The sequence below is a fragment of the Phalacrocorax aristotelis genome, chromosome 1 (genome assembly GCF_949628215.1).
Source record: "Phalacrocorax aristotelis chromosome 1, bGulAri2.1, whole genome shotgun sequence".
Taxonomy (NCBI): Eukaryota; Metazoa; Chordata; class Aves; order Suliformes; family Phalacrocoracidae; genus Phalacrocorax; species Phalacrocorax aristotelis.
This window is the reverse complement of record NC_134276.1, coordinates 141,366,080-141,393,148: the sequence shown is the minus strand read 5'-3', so window position 1 is coordinate 141,393,148 and position 27,069 is coordinate 141,366,080. Positions and strand designations below refer to the sequence as shown.

Here is a 27,069-nt window from a genome sequence, read left to right as displayed (position 1 = left end):
CTGCCACCTGCTCACGGGGTGGCCTGGGCAGGTCACATCGCCTTTCTCTTGTTCACTCTTAACACTGAAGTGCGGATCGTGTCTTTTACCTTCATACCCAAAAGCTGCTCAGGGCTGAATTAATGAATGCCGTGAAGTCAAGGATGTCCGTGGATGCACAGCACAATGTAAATGTCAAGTATTACTCTGTAATTATGGGTGGAGAGGTAAACCTTGTTGAAAATGATTTATTTTATCATAAATCAACATTTGATCAGGGGGAATCGTAGGAAGGAGGAGGAAGTGTAGAGAAAGCCTGTCCTCTGTTAGCTCAATCCAGAATTTTTGAGGAAACTAGAATGTTGCCTCTCGCATGTGTTTTGTGCATGCGTCGGCTCTGAATCTAGTACCGGTTACTGAGATTGATGGGGTGGCATAAAAATAGTCCAACTTCTATAGGTGTAATATTTTAACATACAGATGGAGAGAGGTTCTTTTTTTTTCTTTTGGGATTCAGCATTTTGTGAAGAGGCACAGTACTGCTTTTTGCAGCATTGTCTGGTGTGTCCAAGGTTGACACAGCAGCTCCTTGGGTTCAGTCAATTAGCAGGTTGAAGATTTTAGGAAAAAAAAAAAGCAGATTAAATGTTACTATATAGCTGTTGACGTAGCAGCATCATCAGGATACAGTTCATAAAGTCTCTGCTGCTGCTGCTGGATCAAAGAGTTAAAAATTCCAAGGGTTTAATCCAGTATAATAACATTTTGCAAGGCCTGTCAAATTCACAGCAAGTGAGAAGCACAGAAGCAACTGAGCTAGGTGGAAAATGAAATTAGATGGAATTATATTGCCACAGGTTTATCTAACTAGTTGTTTCATTGAGCAGGGTAGATGCATGTTTATCTGAGCCCTCAGCAGAAGCTCAGGCTGAGTTGTGCTCCCCTGCCCTCCCAGGCTGTATTACTCACAGAAATGGAGTGCCCTTCATCCGATTTGAACAAAGCAGTGTTCTGCTGCATCTATTTTTGGTCACTGATTTGTATGCTGTAGAAGCCATCTCATTCCTTAGAATACAGCCATATACTGTTGGGTTTGTTTTCCTTTTGCTGCTGTGTACATTGTGGATTGTTGTTCATTTGTTTGAAGGATTTAAACATCTGGAAGAGACCGGGGATAGCGATGTCTTTGTATGTAGGTTAGATGTGGAGCTGCAGGTCCCTTTCAAAGAGAAATGTTATGTGCAGTCTACTCTGATACTGGAGGGTTTTGATGTGAGAAGGACAATCAATGAAATGTAAATCCAAGCAGTTGGATAAAACTACTGCTGCTAAAAGTAGCACAAGGAAAAAATGGATTTATTTCCCTAGGTAGTTCTGCAACTGTTTCCCATGGAGGTAACACCAAATATAAATTTTGGAAATAAATATTTATATGCAATAAGCTTAGCTGAGTTTGGGCAAGTAGTGAGAGGAGTTAGATTTTACTAAAATAATGTCAGTAAATGATGCACATAGAGCAGATCTCACTGTGAGAAATTCAGTTATCCTGTAATGTAAGCTTTGTCATATTATTTGGACACAAACAAATACAATTATAGCCTGAATCTAGACAATAGCTTATCACAGATGAAAAATGTAAGTAGAAAACGGGGAAAAAAAAAGAAAGGATAAGTTTGTCTGTAGTGCAGCCCCCTTACAGTGAGTGGAAGGTTACTCTGCAAGGAGCCCTCGTGGCTTTTACCAGACTATTAGCAGACCAGTGCCGTACCAACAGAAGAGCAGTTCTTACGCTCTGGCTCAGTGTATTGCAAACAATTTCTTTTCTGAGAAAGCTAATGGCTGTTTTGTTACATTTCTTCCCAGCAGATGAGCCGGGCACTCCTGTATTTAAAACAGAACCGCGAGTGAGTGACAGCGAGCTAAGCACAGGCTGGAGTCTTGTAGCAGCATATCCTTCAGCTCCAGTGCTGCAGTCAGAGAGAGAAAGATTTTTCCTTTGAAGATAAGACACCTGGGGCTTTTGTAGAAACTGAGTCTGCCCCAAGTTGTGCAGCTTTATCTTGATTAAAGAAAAACAAAAACAAAAACAAAAAAGGCAGAGAAAGGCAAAGTGGCTCTTCTATGCACCACCAAAAATTCCTCAAAATGCTAAAACCCAAACCAGCACTTTTCATTCTGTAGTTCTGTTGCTTGTGAATACTTTCTGTCTTGTGGCTTCTGTGACACTTTGAGCCGAAGCAGCCTCGCAAGCGAGCCGTGAGGGTGTGCTGTGTGCGTACGGGAGAGAGGGAGTGCGGGAGTGTGCGTATGTATATGTATGAGCGAGGGAGCGAGAGCGCGTGTGTGCAGTGTCGTAACGTGGCAGGGCACAGCCAGTTATGAAACTTTCCAATAAAGTCTCAGTGCGTCAGTATTGGTTGCTTGGGTTGTTTTTTTTTTTTTTGTCTGATGCCCTCCAGTTTCTTTTCCATTTATGAGTCCAGAGAGAGAGAGGGAGAGGTTGAGAAATGCTAGCAGAGCCCCCCAGGCCACTGGAGGAGCCGAGCAGTTCCCACGACAGGTGGAGCACGCCGCTGCGGCGCTGAGCAAGATTCCCGGGTCGTGGTGCCCGGGGACAGGGGGAGGGGAAGCCCTCGCACTCGGGGCAGCTGCGGTTGCAAGGGGCCCCTTCAAAGTGCTGCAGCAGCAGCCAGAAGTTCGACTTTTATTTTTTGAAAGGACTGGAGAAATTATTAACCACAGTTGATGACGTCAGAGTTGATCTGATTAAAGGTTTGTTTTCTTGCTGGCAGAGGTGTGCTCCGTAGAGACTGGTTCTCTCTTCTTTTTTTTTTAAGTTTCTTTTTTGAACAGCAAACGGAGGGAACTGCTCGCATTGCTGCTGCTGCTGCTGCCGCTGCTGCTGCTCCAGCTGCGTGTGTGTGTGTGTAAACAGGATGGTGTATCTGTAGCTGCCACGCGCAAACACACATTTGACCATGAGGACTCTTCGCAGGTTGAAGTTCATGAGTTCGCCCAGCCTCAGTGATCTGGGCAAGAGAGAGCAGGCAGCCTTGGATGAGCGGGGGACCCAGCAGCGACGGGCCTGCTCCAACGCTACCTGGAACAGGTAAGGTCTCGCACGATGTGCCGACTCCCCTGCAGCCTCTCCGTGTTCCCATGGCTGTGATTAACGTGCAGGTAGCCGCTCCATCAGCTTGCAGGAAGGGCTGCTTTGCTCCCAGCTCGGCGAGATTATCGTACGTCAGGCTTCTGCCTCGGTGCGCTACACGTACCGGAGTTCGCGTTCAGGTAAAAGACAGGAGCAGCTTTTTTCCTGTTGCTGTTAACCTTTCTCTGAAGGCTGATAGCAAAGAGCCTTTCCTGCAGATGGCTCAGCCTGCTCTTCCTTGTGACAGACAAGGACTTATTTCAAAGGCTCCAGCTACAAACGTGTCTTTGTGTCTGTCTAGATATTCTCATGGAAGGTTGGTTTAGTTTAGTTTAAAAAAAATTACATATACACAACTATTAAAATACATTATTTTCATTTGCATCGCTATAAATTGCTGTTATTGATACAAATATGACAAACTCTACTCAATTTACTTTAAAAAAAATATCTGTGTGCCTGTATATATGCACATGGAAGCACACCCGCTTTGGACAGGGAAAAATAAGCCCTGATTGTTTTCTTTATTGTATTTATACCTCTAAATTTTATTAGTTTGATCAAAAGAAACCCAATCAAACATTTTGTTGAGAATGTGTCACTTAGCAAAGGTATTCAGAAAGCATCTTAATGACCATCTTGGTGAGACCCTTAAAGATGAGTCTAAGTCTCTAAGTTGTTAGGAATTATATTATGTCCTTTTTGAAAATGAAATGTAATCTCCTGGGTCACAGCTTAGAAAGCATCATTTGTTATGTTTTATAATTGTATGGCGGTACAGCTGTAGGAAGCAAAATGCCAGTGAACTATAGACACATTTGCTAGAGGTACTTGAGTGCTGAGCAAAAAAATAAAAATATAAAACATTGCATCTTCTGTCCCTCTCACCACTTGATTTGTAGTTTCATACCTGCATTATGAATTAGTTGTTTAATGCCGGCAGCACACCAGGCACTGAAAGTGTACTGGTCACAGTAGACCAAGTTTCTGCCCAAATACTGTGCTATTTATATGACCTGGAGTTGCCCCCGAGGTCTGGATGGTGGTGGTAATCAAAGGCTAGATTTGGCCACCTTGGCTCGTGCCAGTTGGGGCTTTACTTGGCCAGTTGCCCCACGGGAAGCAGTCCTCCTTGAACTCCCCGTGAACCAAGGTGACAGAAAATGGTCCCAAAAGCCTTTTTGTGATGGTGTGCTGATGACTTTTGTCAGCAGGGATTAGGGTTTCCAAGTCTTGCTTGCGGGGAGGGAGCCGTGGAGGCGGATGCGAATGGAGAGCAGGTCAGGCACCAGGCTTGCTGCGAGGGGGAGAGCTCCAGGCTTAGGGGCTGCTGATACTCAAATGAGAGAGTTTTCCTAAGTGAGCCAGAGCAAGTGTTTGTTATTTTTAGTTCAGACAGGTATAGCTCTGGCCGGAAGTGTTTGCCCATCAGCGCACTAGACTTCTGCGTGTTTCATCCAAACAATTAGACAACCATTCCATTGCCTGTTCCTGAAATAAGTGTCCACAAGTCATCCTGTCGCTGCTTTGCGTGAACTCGGGCCTAACTGTGCTTTCCTGCCATGGGTTGCCTTTTCTCTGTGCCAGGATCACCGGGCTGCCCTGCCTTTTGGTGGCACACGCTTCCGAAACACTTTGGGAGCACTGGCAGAGCTGCTGTCATGCAGTGGCAGGCTGGCGTTACCTGTGGTGGCAAGTCAGGTGGGCATTGCGTGCCTGCACGAACAGCTGCCTAAAGCTATGGCAAGTAACGCAGATTATGAGCCAGTCACACTGCACGGGCAAAGGGAAGGCCCTTTATTTCTTATTTAATGATGCAAGGCTTTCTTCTGGGTGGAAGAAAGAGTGAGGGTAATTCTTCTTAGGCGCAAAAAGGCTTGTATCCTCTCTGGAGCTTATCCTCAGGAAAGCCAGGGCTTAAATGACATTGGATTACTTGTATTAAGAAGTTATCCACTGTAGCTTCTGCCTGTCACCAGTGTGTGCCCATCTTGGCATTTGTAACAGGGTCTGGTCTCGAGGGAGTCAGTGTTCAGCTCTCCTGGAGAGAGCATAATGTTGATGTGGCAAACTGGCTAAACTTTGACTCACCAAAAATCTTGGGTGGGTTTTGAAAAATTTTTCCCCTGAAAAATAAAAAAACCCCAACAGAGGACTAGCATGCCATATTTTGGTTTATGGGAATATTTGTTCTTCCAAATGAAAGGATTGCCTGTGCTGTTTCATTCTGTGCAATATCAAGAGTAAGAGCTTGCTGACCAAGGAAGTCGAGGTGCACCAGCAGAGCTCTTCCTTCTCGCCAAGCCTGGCTGTTCTATATTTAAATGTCTGCTGGTTTCTTGCCTAATGTTAGCAGCTGTGCCTGGGTGTGGCATGTGTGTATCTGCTTCTGAAAGAGGCTTTGAAACAAGTTCATCAAAACTGATGTGGAGAGAGGGAAAGCACAAGCCCACGGCAGGCCCTGTCCCACATGAGACTGCTGGTCCCATGCTGGAAGTCAGCCCTTTGAGGTGGAGTGAGGGTGCTCCCTCAGCCCTGCTGGGGACCATGCTAAAACGCTGCCGAGCTGCAGTTTTGCTGGTGGGGTCTTCTGCAAGGTAGCAGCTCTGTCACCACAGGCTTTTTCTAAGGAGGATGTGCGGCTCCCCTTCAGTCAGCTTGTGTGTGGCTGCAGTCTGGATGCCCAGCGATGTCCCCTTCGCTCTGTTCAGACCAGTCTCAGCTGTCAGACTCTTTATACCAGAGGATGCCTGCTGCTTTGTGACACTGAGGGAGGGCAAACTGCAGGAGCTTAATTGCAGGGTTCGGTGTGCAGGGGGCACACTGCACTCAGTGCTGGCAAGGAAGGTCTCTTCCTCCCCGCTAACTTTCCTTCACCTCCAAACTAAAATGCTGTAAAACTTCTTGACACTGTTAGATCGAAAGGAAATTGGTGCCGAGGTGCTGTCTGCTGCTATGCAAATTAGACTTTATATCACGGCTTTTTTGAGCTTGCTTTCCCATGAACCCCAAAAGATCTGTACAGCAACACACTGGCAGCGCACGTTAACTAGCAACCAACAGCAACACAGTGGAACAATATAGTTTCGTTACAGCTCACATAATTTGCATTGGATTAAAATAGCTTAAATTTTTTCACTAGCATTGTCTTCAATTCCTCCCCCCCACCCCCCCGCCCCTTTCTGCTTCAGGCAAAAAAGTGAGGGCTGAATGCTGACTAAACCAACTGGTCTGAGAAACCCGGGGTTTTTAATCTCAATCTTGCAAGCCACGGGGGCCCCTTTCAGGGCAAATAAAATCCATTGCAAGGTTTTCATTCTGACTGAGCTAGCACAGGCTACCTAATCGGGAGCTGATACTGTCTGAGTTGTGCTGTGGGAAAGCCTCTAGTCAAAGGCACTTAGACCCTCTTTGGTGTAAGAAAATGGGGAAAATTCACAGACAAATGAAGGAGTACGAGATAGCAAAGAAAAGGCAAAGCAGACACAGGTCAGATGCCTGTATTAGTGAGATCAGCAGTAAATACTAGGAGACATATGGAATCAGAAAGAGTTTTATGGTTTGGGCTAGTTTTTACAGGGTTGTAATAAGCACAATAACTTGCTGTAAAGTAATTTTTACAGTCATGGGAACCATATTTCATCTTCTAATGAAAAATTAATGTTTTTTTTAGATCACAGGGAGGCTTTTCTGGTGGAGAAAACATTCCTGGCCAGCATTTTTATCTATGTCTTCTCCTCAGAAATTTTCTTTCTTCCAATATTTAGTGTTTATTTAGAAATACTTTGAAATATTTCTGTCTGTCTGCAGCAGAAATATTCTTCTTTTTCCTGACCCTTTATTTGGAGTCCTCTTTGGAGCATTTGGCCGTATGTGTGCACTGGGGGCCAACAGAGCTGAGCTATGAGGTGGGGAGGTGAAGGGGACTTCTCAGCTGGTCAAGCCACCACTTGTGCCGTGGAGCATGTGCCAGCCTTGACTACAGTAATAGAAAGCAGTGGTGGAGGAGAATTGCTTCTTCGTATGTAAGAGTGATGTTTAGAGTTGGTGAAATTAGTGAACTAATGCCTCTAAAACGCTTTGAAGACAGAGTTTTGCAGACCAGATTATTTTCACTTGTATGATCCAGTGCGTAATTGCAGCCTATCCCTCTTTGCAGATTGCTTTACCTTGGGTAGAAATTTCAGAAATATAAGTGGACTAGCAGCTTCAAGCTTATTTTGAAAGGGTCAAGACCTCATGGAAAGCCTGTGGAGTTGCAGCTGGACTGAAGCTGTACTGAAAATGGGCTCTTCCCAATTGAATTAAGCTAATTCAGGAAAATGAGGTTTTATTCTGGAGCAAGGGTGTCTTTCTTCAAGGAGGTTTTGATGCAAGTATATCAGGTTAGTTATTATTAATTAGCTATTCCCATAACTGGCCAGAGGAAATGAGCCCCGAGCCACTTAGTCACTTCTGAAAATGAAAATGTTGCCTTTAACTCCCCAGTTTTTGCAGGGTGTGATTATTCACACAGCATTGTTTTTGCTGATGGACTTCACCTGGAGCATTTGCAAACACTAAATAAAAAACACCGTGGTATTTTCACTCATGCTGTTTGCATGTGGAGGTAGTGACTGCTTTAGAGAACCAAAATTGCCTGTGTGCTTGCATGAATGAAAACATGGGCTGCTCCACCTGTTCTGCCAGCAAATGCTGAGCTGGGAGGGCCGTGGTGACAGTTGAAACAAACAGGACATCGGGATTCAGACAGATATTTGCGAGCCCAACTTTGCAGTTGTTCCACATCAGTGTGGACAAATTGATTCTGACCTGGCAGAAACCGGTGCTTTACTTAAAATAGCTTTTCCTTCTTGGCTTCTTCAAAACATCAGTGAAAGAACAAGGTGATAATTCAGTGCTGGGTGGAGCCACCCTCCCACCCACCAAAGGCAGTGGTGTCTGGGTGGACAACTAGCAGCTCAAGGGAAATGTATGTTTTGGTGGTATTAAGCTACTTAGGCAGTGGCTTTCTATTATGCAAAAATCATAATAATAAACTCCACCCTCTCCATCCTGGCGCTCAGGCTGTTAGGCTGGTTGGGAGTGCCGTCAGTGAGCATGCAGCTTTGTACTCTGGGGATTTACACCTTCCAGATCCCTTCGTGCCACAGTCAGCCGTGCGAAAGGTCTGCCCTGTGTATGCTGGAGCTGTCATTCCCCATGTTTCAGGCCGCCAGATGGCAAGTCCTGGAGCCGCTGCCTCCTGTGGAGAATTGGGCAAATCTAGAATGAGTAGTCTGTCCAAAGAGGTGACATTTCTTCGGTTGCTGCATTGATTTTTGTTGCTGTGAGTGCCACCTTGCATGTAGACAGTTTTCTTTTGGCAATCTGTGGCCACTGTGGGATAGAGAAGTACAATACATTGCTGGAGCCATTTTGCCTTAATTCTCAAGGCAAACCCACCCCCAAAAAAAAAAACAACAAAAAACCCAACACAAAAAACCCCAAACTGGCCTCTGCAGTTTTCTGATCCTGATTTTACCTCCTAGAGCCAGCCTGGTCTAGCCATGCTTGTGTCTTCCTTGCCCACCCACCAACCTGTGGGAAACCTCCTCCCAGTCTTCTTTCTGCCTCGCTGCTGGTCTCTCAAAATGTCTTCTCCTAGCCGTAGTCCTCAGACCAAGAGTGGCCCGTGGCATTTGTTTTTATGGAAAGGTGCTGGCGCAATGTATCTTAGTGTTTGGACTCAGGTTAAATAATACAGCCACAGCCATTCACCCCAATTCATACCAGTTGAGGAGCTGGCTAATGAACTGGTGCTGTGTTTTCAAGAGATGCCATAATCCCATAACTCAGAGATTTGCCTTTTCTCACAGTGTGATGGTGGCTGAAGCTTGTTTCAACAGTGCACTGCTCAGGTACACAGAGCTTCCAGGTCCCCCTTGTTCCAGCAGAAGATGCTGGTAGGGGAGTGTTAGAAATTGGTCATTTCCTTAAGCAGGAGAAAGTGCAGCGCTGAAGGAGTAGGAGGTTACATCTGTGCTTCTGTGGAAGATGTATCTGTTGGTGCAATACAGCAAACCAGAAGCATTTATAACCCTGGATGTACAGTATGGGGCCTAGTCTTAATTGGAAACTGGAAGCTTATTCAGCACTGAGCATGGGCAGCTGAGGAGCTGACCCGTTTTTTGGGGCTCTTTTTTTGTCTCCTCTGCAGTGCTGTGTTCTTGTGCACACATTTACACACACAGCAACTACAGGGAAGGTGTTCAGAGTAATATCAGTGCATGAGTGCACCCATTATTAACTTTCATGTTTAGGAGAGTTACAGAAGGCAGTTTACAAGCGATTTCCAATTCAGGTTACCTATTAAAGTATAAGTTTAATCACATATTATTGACTTAAGCCTCAGTGGAGGCTGGTCACAGGTTGAGGCACCCAACTTGAGCGTCTTGCAGGACTTTTGTGTGCAAGCAGCAGCTCAAATATTTTTTTACAGTGAAAGATGGTACCATTCTGACTAAACCCTTTTAAACAATCACTTATTATAGAAACCATAGCATTACTTTAATTTAAACAAGGGTTGGGCTTGTTTTTTTCATTAACTTACAGTAACTAAGAAGATTTAAGATAGCTTTTTATTATCCTGACAGCAGCTTATGCCACTGATAGCGTCCTGGTTATTCCAACTGCTCTTTGTTGCCTCTTGAGCAAGCGTGGAGGACCAGATCACGGCGGCATTCCCACGCCGCCTGCAGCCTGGGACCGCATGCCTGCATCCTGCAGGCAAGCGCTGCTGTCTGTGGTAGGAAAGGCAGCTGGTCAACGCAGAAGGGCCAAGGCTTGTTTTCCGGACAAGGCAGTTGTCCCTCACTACAAGGCAGATCCAGGCAGGTTAAAAGATCACCACTAGGATGTTTTATGCAGGTGCAGTTCTACTACGCGGGCAGTAACTTAAAGGCTCACAACCTGTCCCCGTAAGTTCTTGTTAAAAAAGCTTAATCTCTCTTATTTCTTTGAGGAATAATAATGGACCTGTTAAGCTGGAAAGAGAAAACCTCCCCCTCATTTAGAAAGGAGTGCCAGAGAGAAGGAGAGAGAGCATGCTGGCTTCTAGGAGAGATACTTAGTCATTCTTCTCTGCAGAAGGCTGGCAGGGAACATTGCAAAGTTCATTTCCGAGTTAGAAGAGCGTGTAAAGACTGCTTGTTTTATTCACTACATTAATCGTACTTTACATGTTACTCATAATATTAAAATACCCAAATCGCTTCACTGTATACCAGAGACATTTAGCTGCCAGTTTTCAAATAATCGTAAATTGAGTGTGTCTGTTCAAGCCAGCCAAAATAAGCTGGGTTAGATCATGAGTGTATGTCTGTGCACGTGGGTGTAGGGGGGAAAGAGGGACCAGCATGCTTAATGCTTTGGAAACATCCTCAAAGGAGCAAAAGAGAAAAGAGGATAATGGTTCCTAATTTGATCTGCTTGTGTATTTCTCCACAGTGGGTCATATCCTTCACCTGCGACTTCTAATTTCCTTTTTTCACAGATGAACATGGCTGAGCTTTTTTAGCAGTGCGCGTCTTTGCTGTTCAGCATTGTTGTGTGCCTGCCTTTCGAATCTCTCGGTGAATAACGGTGGTTTTACTTTCCAGCCCAGTCCTCTGCTCCCAGCAAGCACTGAAAGGAGTTGTCTTACCAGGGACCTAGGGAGGTTTAACATGGGTGCCTAAGGTCCACACACACACTCCACTGCCGCCTGGCATAACACTTGCAGTGGCATCCCCTTGCAGTGGGAGCAGCTGTATGTGGCTAGATCTGGCCCTGAGCCAACCAGGCTTGTTCACCAGGAGGAATCAGGCTTCCTCCCTCTGGAGATCTTATGAACAGATACCACCTTTAGCTCTTCTTCATAATGCAGGGCAATCCCAAATCCTAGTACCTCCAGGATGGGCAAACCGGGTCCTGGTTTTGCTTTCCAGAGCTGTGAAGCTGGTTGCTGCTCCATTACACCAGAATCCAGTGCAGTGTGAGCAGGGGGAGGTCAGCTGCAAAGCTCTGAAAAATTATGTTGCAGAGTCACTGGTAAAACCAGATCCCCTGGAGGGATCTGCATGCTGTAGCTTCTGATCCTTGGAAGATCTTTTCAGTAGATGTTCTAGGGGTGTGTTTTAAGTCAGTGACCCCTAAATAGACCTCCTGAGCACCTCTGTGGCTGGTTGTTACTATTCCTTGCTCCAGCTGAGTACAGGCCAGGAGGTGGTTTGCAGAATGAGAGCCACCCAGGGAGACAGTGCGGAGCAGGAAGACTTCTGCCCTCTGAGTTTTTTAATAAGCCTTAAGATATCATCTCCCCTTCTCAGGTGTAACGTTGAATAGGGGGAGGCACAGGCCAATATCTTGCAATCAGGAGGATGGGGGGGGGGGGGAAAGAAAAACAGTGACAATGATGGCACGTATTACTGCTATTGATAATTATGCTTATTGCTTTTGTTATGATTTTCATAAATAGATCTTAAAACACCCTTTAGGGGTCACCGTCATCATCTTTATTTTACACGTGTGCTAACTGAGGCAGACAGAAGCGAAATTATTGGCAGTCACTGCCAGTGGTGGGAATGGTTATTTCAGTAAAAGCAGTCATATTAGAAACCAAGTAGCAGTAGTATGAGCAGTGGAGCTGATAAAGGTTGCTTCCGTGTGTGGTAGGGTCAGGAAGCTAAAGCATCTGTGTGCATGTTGAATGAAGACCGAGCTCACCCTGCAGTATGTTCTTGGTCACTAAAAGGTGCTCCTTCCACCCCAACTGAAACCTGAAAGACCTTTATGTTTTGGGGACTTCCGCTCCATAGTTAAATGTGGTAGAAATTGTGAAGCAGTTCCAAGAGTGGAGGAGTGAGGATGAGCTGACAGATGGAGGGACCACATGAGTTTTCTTGCTTTTTGGAGTCAAAGCCATGAGGCTATAAAAAGTGGCACTGGGTTGGGGAAGGGGAAGGCGACTTCCACTCCCTTCTACTAATGCTGGAACAGGTTTGGTCTCACCTTTCACTGACATTTCTTTACCTTTGTCCTCACACCTAAGCTCAGTCATTTAGGCTGATGTGTCATCACGCTAATTGTGTCAGGTGTATTTCAGGACCACGTCAGGGTTTTGTTTTGAAGCACGTACTCATTTCAGTAACCCTTTGAGGTGCAATCTTGTTAAGTGGACCAGTAAGCATCCCTGCTAAGCACATGGATTGCCAAGTACCTGCAGTAAGTGGCAGGTTTTTACCATTCAGCATCCTGGAATTTATGGGGCCGGTGGCCATACGCCCCAGGGATGGACAGTGTTAGGTATGTGACTTTCTGTTGAGCTAGAGAATTTTGTGGTCTCAGTGCTGTCTTGGTTTGTGTCTGACTGCAGAGAAAGACACTGCCTCTAAGCAACATCTGCTTGCACAACAGTTAAAAATGGCATTGAAAATGAAAAGGGAGCATTTTTGTAGGACAGATGGCTTGCCTATGCCTAGCACATTGCTGCCTCTCTCTCTGTCTGCCTTACAAACTCTAGACTTGTTCTTTCAGTGCAGCCGTGGTTTTTCTTTAGCTGGAGCAAGAGCGTAAATCTTTGAGAAATGCATAAGTGATAATAGAAAACAGTCTTTGTAATCAATTGGCCCTTTTCTGTTGTTTCATTTTTGAAAATGAGTGAGAGATTGGTTAAATTGACTTAAAATTCATAATTGTCCAGTGTTTCTTTATTTTTTTTGAAGAACTAACCATTCTTGAGGTTCCATTCTAGTAAAGGGTATGCCATATTTGTGGGTTAAACTTCAGGTATAGTGTCCAGCCTGGATAAGTGCTGACTTGTTGATAAAGGAATCAAATAACGATAGCTCAGACAAACATATGCCAACAATGGGAATATCATCACTGATCTGATAGTGAAGCTGTTAATTGTCCCTGTGATGAGCGTAGAGACAAAAATATATTTAAAAATGCTTCAAATATCCTTAATATATGAATAGATTAAAATTTGTACTTAATAAACTTAAAGTACCTAAAATATATAAGCCTAAGCTTTCTGAAATTACTGATTTCAGATGTGCAACTGTTGAAGTTACCAAGGTGGAACAAATCAAAAAGAACTGATTTTCAAAGATGTCATCTGTTTCCTAGGCAGTAATTCCCTCTAAGGCATCTGGGATGGGGTACCAGCAGCCATCTATGACTTTTAAAAAGGTACTGCAGTGTCTAGGCAGAGATATTAGGCTTATTGTGGAAGTGATATCCTTCTAAATGTGATTGGGTGCTAATGCCTCCTAATGTCCTCTTTCAGTATCCACAATGGAGTAATAGCAGTGTTCCAGCGTAAGGGTCTCCCGGACCATGAACTTTACAACCTCAACGAAGGAGTCAGGTAAGAGACTCAACTCTATGCAAAGTGTTATTAGCCAGCGTGCACAGTACTGTTTGCTAGCACTCGTGCTTGAAAGCTTGTACAGCAGTATTATGGTTTTTTTTTTCCCAGTGATAGTTTCAGCTAGTACAGTCAATTTGGCCTCAGTGAGTAGCTGTTGCTGATGTGTGTCAACACCTCGCTGTGTAGCAACTGCTGTTCTCCTCCTGCAGAGGAGGTATTTAGCCATGAGGGGGATGGATTATTTCAGAGTCTGTCTTGACATACTGGATTGAAACTAAGGAAGGGAAAACCTGGACCCCTCTGGTAATGAAGCCATGTACCACTGCAATGATGCTGGCCTTTCCATAGGTGCCAGGCCTAGCTCTGAGATGCTTCCCTTTAATCTGTGGAGGATGTAAATCCTCCAAGCGCTCAGTGCAACATGTCAAGGAAGGATGTCCTGCCTGGTGGTCCCTTATGTCTAGCTGTTCCTTCCACACAGGTTGAATATGCTGTAGATGTTATAAAGCTGTTGTGTCAGCACAATGACCTGATTAATGCAGTTTAAGGTTCCTATTTCTTTCTCATACTGTGATGACGCTGTTCATAACAGACTAAATACAGATCAGTGAGATGTATACTGGGAACTCTTTTTCCTAAAAAAAAAAAAAAAAAAAGAGTGAAAATCCTACCATTCGAGTTACTTAAGTTAGAGCTGCAAAGAGAAGTTTACTAAGAGATAAACTGATATCTGGATTTACAGCATTTTACTTTTTACTACTTTTTCTAGCACTTACTATTACTCTTTGACTGACGAGGGCAAGGCAGCAGATTTCCTTTTAGAAATTTGTCCCAATGCTTTGAAGAATAAATGGTGGAAAAGAAGCTGCACTTAAAAGAGACAGACAGCTTATTACATTCCCTGGCTGTCTTCAGATAAGAGCCTCAGTAATTCCCTTTCCCTTACTGTTTATTCCCACTCTATCCAGGCACTGGAGTCTGACAGAATCCACAGAATATCCAGATATTCCGGGATTATCTGTCCCTGTCTGGTTCCCAGTCTGGGATAGCTGGCCCAGTCTGGTTCCTTTAATTGTGGGTGTATCTTTGGAGAGGTCCAGATGAATGATATTTGGCCTGTGATCTCTCTTTTCTCCCCTCTCTCTGTCTTTCTGAAATTAAAAGAAACTTATTCTCCAGTTATTTCTTACTTCTCTGGGGAGAAAATGACATACAAAGAATAGCTTTTTTAGGATGGTTGTCAGGATGATCCATCAATCATTTTGAGTTAGCTATTGGGATAATGGTTGATCATTATTACTGTAAGTGCAGTTAGGATTCTTCAGCTTTATCTGAATGACAAAAAAATGGTAGTTATCAGCTGAGATTTCCTGGCCCAATGGATTTGCTTCAGGATGCTCATCTGCTGGTGAGGGACAGAAGAGGCAAAATTATCTGCTGATGTGACAGAGACAAATATAATCTTGTATGAATCAACAAATAGATAGATAGATAGATGTTATTTGGTGAATCGTGCCCAGATTTTACTTTCATTTAGCTGGGTATAAACCCTGCACCATGATGATGCGTGCTAATACAGTTCTGTTGAATTTATTGCAACATTCCAGGCAGCCAAACAGGCAAGCTGACTACAGATAGACCGTTTTTTTTTTTCCATTTTACGATGGGCTTTGCTGCCACATGCAAGGCCCACTTCTTTTTGTCAGGGTAAGGATCACGCTGCTTTGTTGTTATCTCAGCTGATCGGTCAGTTTTCCTTTGCTTCCTGGAGAACAACGCTTGGTGACTCATACCTGAGCTGATAGACAAAACAGTATGAAATCTAGGCCAAGCAAGAAAGCTGCTGTTGTAAATGGGGCATCAGCAGCGTAACTCTCATGGGATGACAAAGCGTTGGGTGAGATGCAGCATTGCTTTTCAACTGCTTCTTGTCCACTGCTGCTTTGAGGTTGTTTCCCCTGGCCTCCAACTTGGCCTGAACAGCCATCTAATTTATTGCCAAAAGTTGTCCATCCTCTCGGTGATAACTCTGAGTTTGTTTTTGTGAAGCTTCTGGTGTGTGTCCTGCTTGCTTCATTCATACAAAAAAAAAAAATCTAAGATGACGAAACTGCAAGCAGGCAAAGAGGACACAACAGCCAAGAGATCGGTCTCTAGAGGAGAGCGTGGTAGTGGTTATTTTTTAAACATGCCTGTTCACACGTCCAGCCATGGCTTCTCTCCAGAAGCTACTGCACTCCTGCTGTGTGCTTCATTTTACTGCCGACCACAGTCAATAACATTTTAAGGCCTCCTGACTATTTGCAACTGAAGCCCTTTTGCCTCACTTAAATTAAGCTCAAAATCTAACTAAGAAATTACTGATTTGACACATACCAAAAATATCTGGCTTACTACTGTTGTTATTTAATTCAAAATAACTTTTTTTGGGTTAATGCTATTACTGAATGCAAAAATATCTGATTCATGAACATGACCTCAGAAGTGGAACTGCCTTAGGATTGTTTTAGGTGCATTTTCCCCACACGTACATAAATAAAAAGAAACAAATAGCTGTTATTTCCACTGGGCGGAATTTGAGTGTGGAAGTGTTCAGGTAAATGGCTAGTATCAGTAACTTTTTTCAACAGTTACAGGACAGTAAAAGAAGTTATTTTATTTTACCACTTTAATTAGAGCAGATTTTGAGATACTTTCCATAATTAAACCTTGAATATCCAAGTTAACTCGCATGCTAAGTGTAAATATTTGAACAATTATGTTATGCCACCAATATTTGCACACCATCGTTTTAACTCAGAAATGTCAGTTATATTCAACTACTGTAGGTGACATACGTGCAAACACATACGTATAACTTCCTTTTCTGAACACACATCTCGAGGCTTTGAACCCTGATTATGTATGCGCAGATTATTTAAGAAAACATCAGTGGGTACAAATCTGTATAGTACCGTTTGCTTTTCTTCTAGGTTTGGCTCATAAAAGCTGCCACTCATTTACACCCGTGCCTTTTGACACCATTCTTGCATTCCTCTGACATTAGGAAGTGGCCTTAAATATGGAGTTACGTAGCGCTCAGAAGCGCTACTACTAATACAATCAGTGTATCATTCCAGTCTCTTTCATATTGCTTTAACTCCTGAATAACTCTCCTAAAGATAAAGGAGTACAGTAAGGTGGTGAGAAGATTCTCCAGTAACTGGGAGTATCATCAGTGTACATCTGGTACATTACTACTTCTGAGCCATTACTAGGTGATTTAATAGGGGATTGATTCAAAAGTCAGGTAATAAAAATCTATATGCATAGACTTACTGTTAGTATTTCTCTTGGTATATGTGTGTGATATTAGTAACCGTATAGTGTTTTTTCCTTTTTCATTTCATGGACCATATGTCATTTCAAAGTGTTTATTTACACCACTTGTAAATAAGGAAGAAAAAGAAGGAAAGGGAAACACAGTGGAAGCAGGATGTCCTGTATTAAAGCTAATACATATTTATAGCTGCCTCTTTTCTGAGTTTCAGGATACTGATTTGATGTAAACAAAGCACATTTTAGTGGCATTTCCTCTTTTATAGCAGGAGTTCAAATCCAGTGAAGTCATTTGTTTCCATTTAACTTTATTTAAGAGATATTATACAGTGTTAGACTGTCCATCGTGGGTAATGCTGCAAGAATTCATTTCATGACGTCCACATATCTAGATAAGGTTATTCAGTTATCTGAGTTGAATTATCCAGAATCTGGCGGGTGACAATCTGACAGATTTTTGTTAAGGGAAATGAAGCAAGGATGAAAAAAATTGCAAGCAGTGTCTTGGGTCCAGTTTTGTTGTGGTTCTCCTTTAAGTGAATATGGGTATAGAGAACATCAAACACCAGTGTTCTGATGTGCCCTGAAGGCCTCACTATTTCACAAGAAATTAATTAAGCAGCGAGAAGTATCTGTATTATTAGGGATTCAAAGAACAAGATGCATTAATTGTGCTGTCAGTTCTTCTTCCACCTTGTAAACAGAGATGCCTATGTAGCCATAGTGCTGCTTGGTGTGATGCAGTCCTGTGCATATACTTAACTGCAGGCTAGTTTAGTTCATTCACAGCTGAAAAAATGGAAATGTGGTGGGATTTTGGTTTATCAGATGGCTAGTTATTGGATAAGTAGAACATAATTTTGTATTTCCTGCCCTAAATGCCAGGAACTGTCAGTAGAACCTAAAATATGAAAAGAGAAGGTGTTTGCAAGACTATGAGGAATCCAGGACTAGACTTCAAAGAGCTGCTAGCTTGAGGAGAAGGTAGAAAATTAAGGAAAACCTGTCAGCATAAAGTAACAGTGGCACAAAGAGATATCTGGGAATAAATTGTCTCTATAATAAGAGAATTCAAAACTGCAACTTTGGGTTTTTACCCTAAAAATGGTTTATCTATCCATGGTCAAAGTAAGAAAAACCTTTAGTGCTATCACTTGTGATCCAGAAAAAAATCACACCGCTTGGACAGTGAATTACCACTTGGAGTGAGCGTGGCATGATTTGGCTATAGCATCCTTGTACTCACTGACAGTCTTTTCAGGCTTTAAGATTTCAACAGTCTTGCAGGAGGTGGGTTTTAACCCTTGCCAAGGGCTTCTCAGTGGGTACCATTGAGGGTGGAGTCTCAGGGCATTGCAAGGGTTGCTCTTTCCCATATGTTATAACAGCATGCCAAGGGGACTAGCCATACAGTGGCCTTTCATGGCAATGAGAGACCTATGGCTAAAGCCTGACTGAGCTTCAAAAGCTTTTGTTCAATGATAGTTTGTCTGAATTAATTAGGTTTCTAGCAGAAAAGGATTTTGATGCTTAGGAGCATCTGAAACCCCCCTTCCTTTTGTTTATTTTCTATTTAATTTATGCCTAGAGTGTTTCCACAGGGTGCTATGAGGTCAGTGTGAACATGTGCTTAAGGATAAATGAATAAGATATTGTAGTTCAGCCTCCTAAAGACTGACCTGTTCCTCCATTCCCTGAACTTTCAGAAAATCTCAAGAGGCTGTGCTGAAGCATGTGGCGTTAAAACATCAGATCCAACTCCTGCAGACTTTTTCATGGAGCTCAGAGATATGCTGGACTTTTTAAACCAGACATGTATTTGTCTACTAGTTAAATAATTAGATAATTAGTTATTTGTTAGTCTTTAGGCATAGCCCAAAGGGATAGATGATCACATGCTACCTAATATATCATTTACATAACGACCTTAATTGAAGTGTGTGTTAAGGTTTTAAATATAATTTAACCTCATTTCTTCATGGGACCTGAGGTTGTCACACAGGGACAGGTTTTCAAAAGAGCTCCAGGGCAGATCTGCAAATGTTTAGAAAACCCAGCTGAGACTACATTTTTATAAGGTCCAAGCTCTCATGTATGCCTCTAAATTGCAACCTGAATACAGAGAAGTACATCTAGCATCCAACATGTGAGACTTAAATGACATACAGCTCTTTAGCAATGTAACGAGTTTTATCTGGATACCAACATTGGGCTTGCAGATCAGGCTGAATTTGGTTTCTGAATTTGAGGGTTGTGTGTGGAATTTTTTTTGCATGTGAGTTTGGTTTTCTCTCTGATATTGCTTTGTAGGTTTTAGTGTGGAGGAATCATGAAAGGAGAGCTAAACTGTTAAATTCCTACCTGCTTTTTCACTGAAACTGTGTGAAACTTCAGCTGTCATGAGTCTCCTGACTGGAAGATAGTGACCCTTTTGATGAAAACTGGCCAAGTTTCATGCATGCAAAAGAAGCCCACAGAATATCATCCTGCTTCAGGTTTCTCTCTAAACATTTGGTCACGGCTCTTTTTTTCCACCTTACACAGGACAGAGATGATTTGGCTCTGAACATGTCAGCCAAGTCACATGCTCATTTTTTAGCTTAGGCCCATGGATGAGCAGAGAGGGCCAGGAGTTCATCCACATTTGCAACAGCAGGCACCCGTGAAGGCCTGGCACAGCAGGAGAAAAACTCAAACATTTTTTAAAGGACTAGATATACGATGGAAAGCATCCTCTTTTTGTCAAATTTCAATTTCCTTTCATATGTATTTTTGCAATTGGGCCATCTAAAAGCACAGCAGATTATCTTTCAACACATAGAAATGTTGGTTGAACTGGTATCATTGACGCTGTTTGCTGTTTCTTGTTAAGCATTATTGACAGGCTCGGTGCTCATATGAGAATAGTTTCCTAGTAGTGACTTCCCCTTTTCCATGCAGCGCACAGCTAATATGATTTGCTGGTTACACAGATCCTTTTCTTATTCTTTTAATACAGGCAATTATTGAAAACAGAACTGGGATCCTTTTTCACTGAATATCTACAGGTATGCATGTGTTTTCTTTCATTCAAATCAGATTTTGTTATGTGGTACTGAGCAAAATCATTTCACGCACTCCAAATGCTAATCTGGAGCCCCTTGAAACTATTCAGAGATGTCCACTGACTTCTCTGTGTTCTGTCATTTATGGACCAACGAGATCTGGATTTTATATATACATAAAGTTAGATAGTGAAAGCCCAAGCCATAGAACAGACCTCTGCAGTCACTATGTTTCTGTGTGATACTGTTGTCTTTCAGTAGACTTCAGACATTCTCTTTTAACTTAAAATTTAAGTTCCTAAGTAAATTCACTGTAGTATAGTTAATAGGTAAGGCATTTAGTAGTAAGTACACACTCCGTATTGGAGCAGTATTCTTTCTGCTTCTCTAAGACAGTACATGCTTTGTGGGTCAGCCATTTGAAGTTTGAGAAGCCTGTTGCACCACACAGAATGCATGCGGTATCCTGAAAGCAGTAGATGATTATGTCATCATTTGACAAGTGCCCCAGATGATTTAATCAAGGTGGACACAGGAGGAGGCCTTTGATGATTGATCATTAAAATAAAAGACCCCGTTTATTGTCAAAAGTTAAGAATGAGAAAAATGTGAAATATGATGGCTGTAGGGAAGTACAGAACCAAGTAAAGGTAGTCTATATTTTATTTGCAGAATCAGCTGCTCACAAAAGGCATGGTGATCCTAAGGGACAAGATCCGGTTTTATGAAGGTAACTTGGAATTTAGCATGGCTATCTATGTCTGTCACAGGAGTTTTAGCAGATGCATTCTGGAGGCAGTGTGATGCTTTCCACTGTCTTCCCGGGACTATGGATTAGTTTGTATGAATTAATTCTTGCAGTCTCTTCTTGTGTCCTGTCTTGGTGTTCCCATTGGCTTTCATCGAGGAGAGATGATTGCCTAGAGCAGCGGCAAGAGAGTAGAGGAAAGATTACCTCCACATGGACACTTCCTTCTCCTTCAATTATAGCCTGCTCAACATTAAAGAAAAGTGGAAGAACAGAGGGAGATATCCTAATAAACAAAAACTAAGCACTAAGATCCCTGTTAATTGAAGTAGCTGGCTAAGTCCAAAATAAAAGGTTGTTTTAAGAGTTATTCAGGATTCAAGCTTTCATAAACAAGGTCAGACACTGTCTCCTTTTTTACAGTCAAGGCTCCATTTGTTTGTCTGCATCTTCTGGAGGTGTCACCTTATGGAAGTAAACATTAAGTAAACCTTTACCCAACGTGTTGTTTTACAGTCACCCTCATTTTGTCTCCTATGCTATTGTGGAACATTTAGATGTGCTGTTAAATATGCCATTTTGTACTAGATGTAGGCATACAAGTTGTACCAGGCGAGGTTTAGATTGGTTATTAGGAAAAATTTTGTCACTGAAAGGGTTATCAAGCATTGGAACAGGCTGTCCAGGGGAGTGGTTAAGTCACCAGCCCTGGAGGTATTTAAAAGATGTATAGATGTGGCACATAGGGACTTGGCAGTGTTAGGTTTGTGGTTAGATTTGATGATCTTGAGGGTCTTTTCCAACTTAAATGATTCTATGATTCTGTCAGTCATCAGAGGGTAAAATGATTTCAGAGAATATCTTCAAGACTTATTGCCCATGTAAACAGTCTGAAGATCTCTGGGGAGTCTTGAGGCAATTTTAAAGAAATGCATCTTTCCTTTTCCAAAGCTGCAGTCATAATACCACTTAGTCTAAATATACTGTTTAAGCAATAGCCTGGAGACAACCGTTCCCATTAGTTTCAGCTATCTATAAATCCTAAATGTGACCTTTCGTTATTGACAGTACAGTTGATCAGATTAAGATGGTGCTATGAGACCCAGCTTTTCTGATGAAAGACAATGGCCCTGAACACTGCAAAAAGAGAACCATTTCACATTTAAAAAGTACCCATACTCTTCTAATCTGAGCACAGAATTCCTCAGTTATATAACATAACAGATTGGAGAGCACAAGGGGACCTTGGTTCTCAAGACCTTTCTAGCTGCTTTGTAAATCACAAAGGAAGTTGGTTTCTAAGTATCAAATCAGGAAATTAGATGCAGAGACCTACCAAAGTCCAACCTGTTTTTCTTCTGGTTTTAGTAGCTTGAAAATGAAAAATACTGTCTCTGATGTTTGAGATGAAAGCTGAGATGAAAAATTGAAATGTGGGACCACTGAATAGCGTTCAAATATAGGAGCATGTTTAACAAATACAAAATTTCAGCAAGCTGTTAAGTTTATTTTAGTTTTTAATTAGGTATATCATTTTGTGGTTGTCCCTTAAGATATGGTCAGAAATGCTGGTAAGGTGAGGGTTAAATCAGTCATGTTTTTTCCAAGTCTGTCCTCAGAAATGTCAGCTCACTAAAACTGGCAACTTACAGGAGGGTAGCTGTAATTTAGGAATCTCGTTCAGAGGCAGAGGTCTTTCTGACAGATAGCTTTCTGTTAGCTTGCCTGGGGAGCTGCTGATGGGGAGCTGAGTTTCCGAGGTTGGAATTTGGGTTTCCTGGCAGCAGAGGCAGCAGCACCCCAGCATCCATCCTGTAGTCAGTGACTCCATGGCTCCCAAAACACCCGAGACAATGTTGGGAGCACAGAAATCTTGAGAGCTCCCATTCTGAGCCAGGCTCCTTTCCTGGGTCTGCAGCAGGAGCGGTCCCGCCCTCAAGTCTCATGTTGTCCCACATGCCATGGTTTGAGTTTCCTTACCCAGTTGGTGTTGAAGTTGTCAGAAGAGAAAAAAAGATCACTTCAGAACACACTTTGGTTGGTTTTTGTCCTTTAGGAGGTTTTGAAGATTTTAGCTTTTGTTCTGAAACTATGATTTTTTTATTCTTATATTTCTTTCAGGAGTTTCAATTAACTTTTAGAAGCACTGTGAAAAGTATTACATGCATTTTTAAGTCATACAAAATTGACTATATTGTGCTTCATTAAAATCAGCATTTAGAGTAACCCAGCTTCCTGGAATCTGGCAAATGCTTATGGTAAATGCAGGGATCTTTGCCTGACAGTAAAATAAACATATTCTTGAAAAGACACGGAAGTCACGTTCCTCCATGTGAAGAGTGCTCATCGTCAACAAACCATAGGAATTCTTCCACAGCCCCCAGTAAAAGGCCTGCCTGGCAAAAGGCAGTTACCTCTGCAGCCTTTCTGAGCTTCTGTACAGAAATCCATCACTTCACAAAACAAGCTGCCCACAAGATGAAAGGAGTGTGTGACAGAAAGGCATGCTTATCTCAACAGGGTAATTTGGCTTCATGCAATTCTAGCAGCAAGATTTGAAATGTTCAGCACCCACACCTGGAACCAGATTTGTAAGGGCTTAGTTTCCACTTAACCTCCACTTGTGGGCAACTAATGTCTTTAACTCTTTCTAAAACTCTGCCCTCAAGGCACAGAGTGGTTGAGCTTCTCCATGATCGGATTTATATGTTTGAAACACTTTAGTGTTTCAGAGAGTAGCATATGGAGGTTATAATGGAATGGTGTTGATTCTTATTATTGCTGCTACAGCTGCTAGGAATTTTGGACCTGGTTCTCTGCTGTATTTCGCTAGAACTAATGCAAGACGAATTTTTACAAAATCGAAACTGAGAACACCCTTTTCAGTCTTGTGCACGAGTGTGTAGGACAGAGAGAACTCCTGCCTGGTGCTGCAGAAACAAAGACCTTGGTGTGATTCACCAGCCAGCAGCTGCAGCATAGCATGATGATCCACATTTGTCACCGAAAGCACTTAAAAGTCATCAACCCAGGAATAATTCAGGAGTTTCAGATGGGCCAGAGCTGGTGCTATTTGTCATGTGCTTAAAAAGGCAGGGAGATCAAGTATCCCATAATAAAGGTTGGCACTTGCTGACTTGGAGTGTAGATGCTTTCATGAACAGTTTCTTTGCGATGTGTGTGTAATTCTGGGCAAAATGTTCCCTGCCTGAGGCCGTAAGTAATGCTGTAATACAAAAATTCAGAGTTGTATCTGATTCTGACACCAATAGTAATATTGATTGATTGCTCTTTAATTTGCTTCCTGATAAGTCATATTGTCTTCTTTGAATGCCTCATAATCATTGATGTATTTATCTCCATAATACTTGCTGGTGGAGGTGCAGTGGCACTGCTGTCCTTTCATGGTTGGGTTAGAGGCACAGGGGTGCTAAAGAGCTTGCCCAAGGTCACACAGGCTGTTTTGGGGAACAGGGACTTAAAGCCAGCATCCAGCTATCGAGCCAGACTTACTCTCCTGTAGATCTCAGCTCCTGCATTTGCTTCTGTGTTTTACAAAATGTTCTGTAAGGAGCTCTGTGTTCAACCTGATTTTATGACCTGGCCAGAGCTTCTCCGTTCCCCGCCGGGGAGGCTTCCAGGTGGCTGCAGCTGGGGAAGGGATAGAGAGGGAGGTGGCATCGCTGTGAGGACCACGGGAGCTCACTTCATAGCTGGTTTTGACTGCATCCTTTGAAAGTTACAGTAAAAAGCAGAGCCACAACACCATTCTCTTTTTCCATAAATCTTGGGTAAGATTTTCTATGTAAGTGGAGATACAGGGAAGCTAAGGGATCAGTCTGAGGGGATGCTTTGTGGAGGATCTCCACAGATGACAGTTTGCTCTGCTGGCTTACGGCTTAGAGGACAGAGGGGAGCATGGTGGGGGAGATTCCTCTGCAGGAAAGTTTCCATCTTTAACCTGATGTGTCCTGCTCCTACTGCTCTCCTCCGCAGTCTTGTCCAGTAGGTATTACTGCAAGGAGAAAAGGAGGTATCCTGAGCTGTTATTCTCCATGGGGTTTTCCTGAGTAAGCTTTAACCTCAAAGTCTCTGAGTTTACTAAGAACATTGGATGTGTCATCTGAAAAGACGCAAATACTGAAAGATCCGATACAGTGAAAGGAATACCACTAATACCATACTGCTAATAGTAGCTGTTACATGATTCATCTTTGTGTATAATAGCAGATCAACATTGTTTCCTACATGTTTTAGTCTTTGCAGTTAGATGGTTACTACCTAAACGGTTCACTAGTTTGTTTTGTGTTTTTGCAGGACAGAAACTACTGGATACCTTAGCTGAAACCTGGGATTTTTTTTTCAGTGATGTCCTGCCCATGCTTCAGGCTATTTTCTATCCTGTGCAGGTGAAAAATTACTCTGTTACTATAAAATCTTGAAAAACTGGAAAAAGTAACTTTACTGGTTCATCAACAGATTGATGCAATCCTTAACTCTTTCTCCTTGGGCCAGCCTTGCAGTGCAGCTGTTGTGTATAGTCATGTCATGTAAATCTGTTACTTACGCAAACCGGTTTGAAGTGCTTGGGTGAAAAAGATGAAGGCGAACTTTGAAAACAGGAGTGGAGTGCAGGGAGGATGGCTAGTCCTTCTGTCAACTCACACTAAAAGTCAAAAAGGGTTACGAATTACGAACTGGAATATGCACACATTGAAATAAGTGGAGCTGTGTTGACTTGAATATATACATTTCCTTCTCTGTGATGTGAATTAGTCTTTGAAGCATCTCCATTTTTTAAAAGGGATTGTATTTCCAAGGTCAAATTCTATGCTACTATAAATGAACAGCATTAGTCAGTGAAGTTAGACCTATTTACATAGGCACAGAATTTTACTCCAGTAATTTTAAACCCGCAATACATACTTGATCTGTTTTGGATGAGGCTCACTCTTCTAACTTAGTGATGGCCAGTGCGTTGTTTATCACTTAAGTCCCAAGGAAACCTGTACCAGATAGGTATAAGTGACCTTCTGGAGTTGCTCTTAGGTAGCTGCAGATTTTAGTGGGAGTTTGGTGCCTAAACATATTTGGGAAAGCTTTGGAAATGTTCTCCTTGTTTTCCAAGTGGACTTCATGCCTAAAATGATTGCTGAAATGTTATCGATGCTACCGTTTGCACCTGCAGTTAGTAACAGGCGTGAAATCTGAATTCAGTGGAAAAGCTGCAACTTTACACAGAATTTGATTCTGAAAGAAAAGAGCTCTAAAGGCATACAGGGCTACTTCAGCCATTGATTTCCATCTTACCAGTAGAAACCTTAAAACAATAGACACAGTATTAAAAACCCTATTAGAACATGATGGGAGATTTTTCATAGTGCCACAGAATTTAAATCCAAGGCATTTGGGAACCTAGAGAGATTTTTCATAGTGCCACAGAATTTAAATCCAAGGCATTTGGGAACCTAGAGATAAAGGTAGGCTCTCAACCTGGTTTTCCATGCTGACTTGACTAAATTAGAACTCACTCAGACGTTTTTGAAAATTGCACCAAATACCCCTTTTCACTGTTGTGTTCCTGAGGCCTTTGAAAATAATTTGGCAACATGTTTCCTCACCTTTCAGTTGGAAGTAATTGCTTGAATTTTCAAACGAGCCTGGAGGGGGTAAGAACCCCAAATCCCATGTAATTTCAAATAGATCTAGGTGCCTAGTATTCTAAGAATACTTCAAAAGTCCAGCTGGTTCTTCTGTGCTCTTGTAAATTCTGTTCATTAGCAACTGCACCAGATTTGACCGTCTTTACTTCAGTACAAATAATTAACAAAGTGAAAAGGAGTGGGTGTGGTGGGGTCAGGCTTTTTTTGTTCTAAACTAGGGTAAGTCAATACCAACTGAATATCAGTCCTTCCAGGGTGATTAATATTTGGCTGGCAGCACTGAGATCTGCAGGCAACAATATATATATGTACAGCCATATATATCCACAGAGAAAGCCCTGGTGCTGGCAGTGGGAACAGTTTTACAATCCTCATGAGGTATGAGGCAAGTGATGTTAATCTCTGCAGGCAGATCTAGCACTGTATTCCTCAGATGAGTTTTTTTTCCAATGAGAGGTGATGCTTGAACTGCAAAAAAGATGCCTTTGAAAATGCAATATGAAACTTCAGCTCTGCTTCTACCTTATAGTTAAGTCTCCTAAACTGTGGAGAAAAGGAGGATCCACAGGTGGGCTGAGTCAGGATTCCCACCATAATTTGAAGACAGTATCCAGCCAGTACTCAAAATCTTGAGAAATAATGGAAGTTCAACCCTTTTTCAACCCTGCTTTTTTTTTTTTAAAACATATGGTACATTTCATTACTGTTCAAGTATAAAATATTCATATATATTTTGTGCTCAAGTATGATCCCGGACATCCCATCTCAACCCC

General features: G+C 42.5%; 1 protein-coding gene across 4 annotated transcripts in view; it reads left to right on the top strand.

The window, feature by feature from the left end:
- The window catches only part of PRR5 (proline rich 5), a 92,764-nt gene that overhangs the window by 36,328 nt on the left and 29,367 nt on the right, over nt 1-27,069 (top strand). For 2 of the 4 annotated variants that reach the window (XM_075112714.1, XM_075112725.1), the window contains exons 4-8: nt 2,975-3,088; nt 13,440-13,520; nt 19,840-19,888; nt 20,558-20,615; nt 24,951-25,042. In XM_075112714.1, the coding sequence (XP_074968815.1) occupies nt 2,985-3,088; nt 13,440-13,520; nt 19,840-19,888; nt 20,558-20,615; nt 24,951-25,042 (384 nt within the window). In that variant the 5' untranslated portion in view covers nt 2,975-2,984. Of the gene's footprint in view, nt 1-2,316; nt 2,752-2,856; nt 3,089-13,439; nt 13,521-19,839; nt 19,889-20,557; nt 20,616-24,950; nt 25,043-27,069 lie in introns of those variants that run through there. The other 2 variants (XM_075112736.1, XM_075112704.1) reach the window with 2 other exon arrangements.